General features: G+C 38.2%; 1 protein-coding gene across 1 annotated transcript; it reads right to left on the bottom strand.

The window, feature by feature from the left end:
* Positions 1 to 1,712: 1,712 nt before the first annotated feature.
* LOC122660305 (lecithin-cholesterol acyltransferase-like 1) lies at positions 1,713 to 5,233 on the bottom strand. The gene is made up of 2 exons (XM_043855550.1): positions 4,860 to 5,233; positions 1,713 to 2,652 (listed from the first exon to the last, which is right to left on the bottom strand). The coding sequence occupies exons 1-2, from the start codon at positions 5,231 to 5,233 to the stop codon at positions 1,740 to 1,742; spliced, it is 1,287 nt and encodes a 428-aa protein (XP_043711485.1). The 3' UTR covers positions 1,713 to 1,739.
* Positions 5,234 to 7,076: the final 1,843 nt, after the last annotated feature.

Raw genomic sequence — 7,076 nt, 5'->3', positions numbered from 1 at the left:
ACCAAAATATAAACCATTTATATGTTAAGTATAGTCTCCTACTACAGTAATGGGCTCTTCCAATCTTCAAAAGTATTGGGGAGGTTGTGATCATGGATTTAGCTCATGGTATTGGGGATGGTATCAGTCACTGCTGATACCGATACATATCAGCCATATCAGCCCAGTCCAGTTCAAAACACCATTTTTTTTCCTAAAAAAAAACATGTCCATACCGTAACAGCCGATCCGTATCAGTCAGGTATCAATATGACCAATATGAATCAGCCAATATAGCTGATCTGATATTGATTCCTAAAACCGTTGGTGTGATAAGCTCTTGAAGGCGAACACAAGAAATAACTCTAGAATTTTTCTAGATTGTTGGCTTAAAAGAAGTTTTGCAGAGCTGATTCCTTCATGAATGAAAGTGGAGCTTTTATGAGTACAATTTTGTTGGTGGGAAAGGTGCCAAAAATCAAAATTTTAAATTTAGATCGTTACTCATGCACGTTAGGGGATTCAAAGTCATTAGGGAAGGTTATTTAGGTTGCCTTTTATACCACAAGAGTAGTACCTCGAAATGAAATATACACTTGAATAGGAGATTCCTCAGAAAGATTCAAAAGGTATCCCCTGGATCAATGCTTGAACAAGATTATTGTAGTAGGAACACTCTTTCTCTCTCTAGAATTCAAAACCCTAGCACTTAAACCAAGGAAAGAAGCAGGAGAAAGAGATATTGTTGAATGGAGGAGAGATATGATGGGGGTAGAAGAAACTGCATGAAGGAAGAGAGGGGTCTTCTTGTGCTAAAAACCGACGACTAGACCTCTTTGTCTTTTATTGCATATTTATAGAACTAGTGAACCTAATCTCTATAACAATCTTCATCTCAAGTGGTAAGATTCTACTGGGTGACCGTCTAAGACATTTTGCTGGGAGTCAAACTCTATCTAGTAAATATAAATATTTACTCATAAATACACCTTAAGTTGGATATAACATATAAACCTTCAAAGTAATAATATAATTTTGTTTTAGCCCTTTCACTCAACAATCTCGCATAACAAACCTATGGGTATGTAATTAATTATTGTCTCCACCCTAGCCCATCAAAACAGCTTATTTAGAGAATCTTGATTAGTGATTGGAGAAATATCCAATTAAAAAAAAAAAAAAAAAACCTTCTAAAATATCATTAAACATACTACCGAGCTTAGAATTTCTGTTTGGCCATAATCGGACATCTCTCAAATAATTATTCCTATTCGAGTCGTGGATTCCTTATTGAGCATCTCATCCATTGACAAACATTATAAATCCAATGCACTGATACATAGCCAAGGAGACATTAGCCATTGTTACACCAAAATGCACACTATTTCACTACAATGGTAAGAACCTCTCCGGTTTGAGGAGCAAAACGTAACACTACAAAGGATCTTGTTTTTCAGACATTTGACAGTAATCCATTAAAGATTCTCAATTGATCTTGTTCAATACACACAATATGAATGCTTACATTGTACTTTGGAATCACAACACTAAAATACATAAATGTGATAACCATATGAACACAATGCCCAGTTCTATCCCTAGTTACGAGCATTTTAAAGTCTAATATTAGATAACCAATAGTCCAATTAAATCAAAGCAAATTAATATATTTTTAAACTGTTTAAATTGGGTTTGATGGACATATAAATCCAACAATTGAAGAACTAAAATTTAAAACCTCTAATTTAGATTTCAGTTTCCTACACAACTGATCTCAGAACTTGTACTGAATTTATAGTAGAAATTTCTCTTACTATTTCTGCAACAGAGACACTGTCCTTTAGAATGGAAGTATGAGAGACATGAGGAATTCTTGTTACCTTAAGAGTCTGTTTGGCTTCCATCCCAGCCCACTCTGATTCAAGTGCTAACAAACTCATCATGTTCACAGTCCCATCTCCATCCCCATACAGAACCTCAGGCTGTTCATCAAACCCTCCATCTCTCCCATAAAACAAAGTCTCAGGTGTCTTAACCTCACTCCCAACAATGCAAGTCACAGGAACCTCTGGTGCAGTAAACTTGTTAATTAGTGGCAAAATTCTTGTTCTATAAGGATGTACACCTTGGGAAAAGCCTATGTCCTCAAGAAACTGTGGGATTTCACTGGCAGAGTAGTTTCTGTTTTCTGTAATTACAAGAGGTTTGTTTGACGGGAATAGTTTAGGAGAGGGTAATAGCCAAAGGTTGCTTTCTGAGCTCCTTTGCTCTTCTCTTACAAGTAATGGATCAACTAAGGGAACACCTAAGGAGTAACCAGAAGCAAATGTGATCATCTCTTGAACAGTACCACCCCATGGAGCTGATAAGGAGATGAAGTGTTTAACATACTTGCGACGCCAAGATAAGTGATTTCTATTGAGAAGGTGAAGGGCGAAGAGACCGCCTAAGCTGTGGGAAAGGATTATTACTGGGTTTCCTTCATTGGATGTGCTTGCCATCTCTATCAATCCTTTAAGGTCTTCAAGGAATTTGGAACCTGTAGAAGATGGGTGACCAGCAGCTGCTAGACCATATCGGAAGTCATATGGTGCTCCAAAGAGTGTTTCTCCTTCCTTGTAGCCTTCTTGTTCAAGAGAGTCCACCAAGTCTGCCATATATGTTGTGATGTGCCTAAGGAAATTAGAAATGGAGCAAGATTCATGAGTTCATGATCATCTAAGTAACATAAATAAATACAGATGGAAAAGAAAAACAGTAAAAACATATTAATTGAGCAAGACTGACTCTGGGTAACATATCAGTGTTAACTCTTTGTACTATAAGCGCGGTACCTCTAAAGGAATACATCGCTTAAACTTGAGATGTACACAGGGAAGACACGAGTATTCCTCGAACAACGATTGCATGAGAAGAATAGCAGAGAACTATCCCTTTATGCTCTTCTAAGGTTCAAAATCTCCAACACACAATCAGTAGAGGAGAGAAGGAGACAGTCCAAATCATTGGACTCTCTCTCCTTATAGCATTCTACAAGCCAAGTGGTGGGATCCTACTGGAAATAGAATTATTTACAAATGAGTCTAATAGTAAACAAAACTATTAACTCGTAAGTGCACTCTAGGTTGAATATAACTAATTAACCCCTAAAGTGATGTAATTAATTACATTTTAGTCTCTTTACTTGACAATATCACATAACGAGTTTGTAGGCATAGAATACGTTACCATCACAATACTACTCCGTCTAAACAGTTTAATTAGAGAATTTCAACCACTGATTAGACATAAAATTTTTGGAAAACACTTCTAAAATATAATTATTAAATTAATAATTATATTTTAAATGTTACTACCACCGAGCTCGAAATTTCATCTATTCACAATTGGATATTTCTCTCAAAATATTCATATTCGAAAAGTAGATTTCACGTTGAACATCTTTTCCATTCACAATTTCACATTGTGAATCCATTGCACTAATATATAGCCAGTGGAAACATCAAACTTTAGCATATGAAAATGCACAAAGTCCAACTGCAAAGGTAAAGACTCTCATGTCTGGGGAACAAAATAACTATAACAAGTAGTCTTGTTTCTTAAACAACTAACGACAATCCATACTAGGCTCTCAAATGATCTAATTCAATACACTCACAATATGAATACTGTCGCTCCAGGGCTTGCCCTGGTGGTTCGCTACTCCCTTGGGAGAACTACGTCAGGTGCTTGATCGGTGGTTCAAGTCTCCTTAGCGACACCTAGTCCACATTTAATTGCTTTCCAAGAAGTGGAGCCTTTGGGTACCATATTTGACCCCTTGTGGGTCCCCTCATTGCCTCCATGTGGGGTCCTGTTGAGGTTGATGGCCGGTGGGCCCTTGAATTGCACCAGAAAAAAAAAAAAAAAACAATATGAATACTCACGTTTATATTTTGGAATCACATTCCTAAAACATACAATGTTACAACCTTATGAGCAAAAAATCCAATTCAATGCTTATTTGCGAACAATTTAAGGTCTAACCTTAGGACATTCTATCACCTATAAAATAAAATGTAAAAAAAAACCATTTAAACACTTTAAATTGGGTTTGGCATACATATAAATCCAAAAGTTGTAATGTAAGAATCGTAATGGCACAGTTAGATCTAGTTGGGTTAGGAAATTCAGGCCCATAAAAATAACTGGTCTTGGCCTCTTGGGCTGGCAAGTAGGAAAAACAAAACTTCATTTGCTTTAATTCATGATGTTTATTGGTATGTCCATGTGCAAAAGGACCATGCCCATCTCCTTGGTAAAACTTTAGCCCAAAATGGATAAACCAAGTGACTTAATATTACAAAAATGCCCTAATTAATTCAAGCAATAGCATAAGTAAGAGACACCTCTCTTTAACAACAACCACCACAATCCGAATCGCCCGGATTGTATCCGTATCGGCTGAGAGCGATCCCAATTCTTGGCCAATCTGATACCGATCCACTGGTGCAACCCAAGGGTAAAAAATAATTTTTTTTAAAAAATCGTTTTTTTATTAAAAAGCAGAGGCAAATCCATCCGATCCATGGTATCGCCGATACTAATCCCAATCCGATTCCCGATTATCGATTACTAAAACTTTGCTCACGTGGCAACATACAAACCACTCTTAGGAGTCTTCTCCATATGTGTGTGTGTGTGTGTGAGAGAGAGATTGCAAATTTGATTTTCGTTTTGGGTTTTCTAGGTTTGCATTTTATCGAGATTCAGGAAGCAAGAAATTTCACAACAATACAAAAAAGATCATAAAATTTTGAACAAATTCCCAAAATTTCATACGGAAATTAGGTTTAGCAGATATATCTATATATATAGAGAGAGAGAGAGAGAGAGAATACTTGAGTTTGGGATCGAGGCAGAGAAGCGACTGAGTAGAGCCGAAGTCAGGGACTCTGGTTTCAACACCGGGACAGTTAAAGTAGTCATCTTTGTGGAGATCGTAATAGAGAATCATTCGTTGAGCGAAGCATTTGGTGAAGGGAGATAAGAGGACGGAAGGGTCGAACCATAGTCTAAACCATCCTCCTTCTTCTTTTGGAATCGGTAACCAACGGTTGCAGACCAAGCTCGAGGGTTTGTAAGCCTCGTTTAACCTTGCTTCTAGCTGGTTCCCTCCGCTCCCAGGAACCAGAATTATTGGATGGAGTTTACTACAAGAAGAGAACATAACCAAAGCCATCAAAACAAACCCCACCACCACCATTCCTTTCATTTCCACTTCCTTTGTTTTCCTTGAGCTTCTTCTCTTCCACCAATTGACATTTGTGATAGGTTTTCAACTTTCCTTTGGATAACAACTTGTGGACTGTGTGGGCTGTGGGCTGGGCTTTGGCCTTGAATAGTCCAAACTCCAAACCAGTGTTTTCACACGTGTCAATAAACTTAAGAACTCCGATGTGTCTATCTCTCCATTTCTTTTACTGGACTTACACCTAAACAACGACAATAACCTTATCCCAACTAAATGGGGTTGGCTACATGGATCCGAAGAGGCTATGATAGTAAAAGAAATAAGAGAAGTAAACAGAAGTACAAGAAAAAAAAAAAAAAAAAAAAGGTCAAAACAACATCCCAGGAACATTCCCCTACTAGGGGTCGGCCACACGGGTCCTAGTCCTCCAAACAACTCTATCTACGGTCATACTAGGATTGAGCCCTACCGCATGCATATCCTTTCTTACCACTTCTCCAATAGTCATCTTAGGCCTGCCCCTACCTCTTTTAGCTCCGTCAAACTGAATCTGGTCACTCTTCCTTACCGGGTGCATCCATAGGTCTCCGTTGGACATGACCATACCACCTCAAGCAGCTCTCAAGAAGCTTGTCCTGGATTGGTGCAACTCCCAATTTGTTTCTAATACAATCATTCATTACTCTATCTCTCCTGTTCTTGCTACACATCCTCCTCAACATCCTCATCTCTGCTACACTCATCTTATCTATATTACTCTTCCTAACTGCCCAACATTCCGCTCCATAAGTCATGGCTGGTCTTATAACTGTCCTATAGAATTTTCCTTTAAGCTTAATAGGCATACGTTTGTCACATAACACTCCCGATGCACCTCTCCACTTCATCCATCTTACTTTAATTCTGTGGGAAACATCATCTTCTATATCACCCTCTTTGTTAATGGTTGACCCCAAGTATCTAAAGCATTCACTTTGTGGTAGCGCTTGCTCCTCAAGTTTCACCACTTCATCACCTCTCCTGATTTGACTGAAGTTACACATCAAATACTCTGTCTTTGTTCTGCTTAACTTAAAGCCTCGCGATTCCAAGTTTGATCTCCATAACTCTAGCTTTACATTAATCCCTTCCACTGTCTTATCCATCAAAACAATATCATCAGCAAAAATCATACACCTAGGGACCTCATCTTGAATGTGCTTGGTTAAATCATCCATTATGAGTGCAAACAAATAGGGGCTTAGAGCTGATCCTTGATGTAACCCAATTGTTATACGGAATTCACTACTTTGGCCCTCTGCAGTTTTGACACTCGTCACCACGCCCTCATACATGTCCTTGATTATGTCCACATAGTTACTTGAGCTCCTTCTCTTCTCTAGGACATGCCAAATGAGCTCTCTAGGGACTCTATCATAGGCCTTTTCTAAGTCAATAAAGATCATATGGAGGTTCCTTTTGTAAGCTCTAAATATTTCCATAAGTCTCCTTAAAAGGTAAATAGCTTCTGTCGTGGATCTCCCTGGCATAAAACCAAATTGGTTCTCCGATATAACAGTTTCTCTTCTTAAGTGAACTTTAATGATTTTTTCCCAAAGTTTCATGGTATGACTCATTAGTTTTATGCCCCTATAGTTATTGCAGTTATGGATATCACCTTTATTTTTATAAATTGGGACTACAATGCTTCTCCTCCACTCATCTGGCATTTTCTTTGTACTCAAAATCTTGTTAAACAACTTGGTTAGCCAAGATATCCCCCGTGCTCCTAAGCTCTTCCACACTTCAATTGGGATCTCATCCGGTCCCGGTGATTTTTCAACCTTTATCTTCCGCAGGGCCTCTTTAACTTCAGCCTCACCAA

Source organism: Telopea speciosissima, chromosome 4 (genome assembly GCF_018873765.1).
Source record: "Telopea speciosissima isolate NSW1024214 ecotype Mountain lineage chromosome 4, Tspe_v1, whole genome shotgun sequence".
In the NCBI taxonomy this organism is placed as follows: Eukaryota; Viridiplantae; Streptophyta; class Magnoliopsida; order Proteales; family Proteaceae; genus Telopea; species Telopea speciosissima.
This window is presented reverse-complemented; position numbering and strand designations above follow the sequence as displayed.

Coding starts and splice junctions, on each gene's coding strand:
- LOC122660305 (XM_043855550.1), bottom strand. CDS start 5,233: ATGAAAGGAATGGTGGTGGTGGGGTTTGTTTTGATGGCTTTGGTTATG. Junction 2,653..4,859: donor TGCCTCGATCCCAAACTCAA/GTATTCTCTCTC, acceptor TAATTTCCTTAG/GCACATCACAACATATATGG.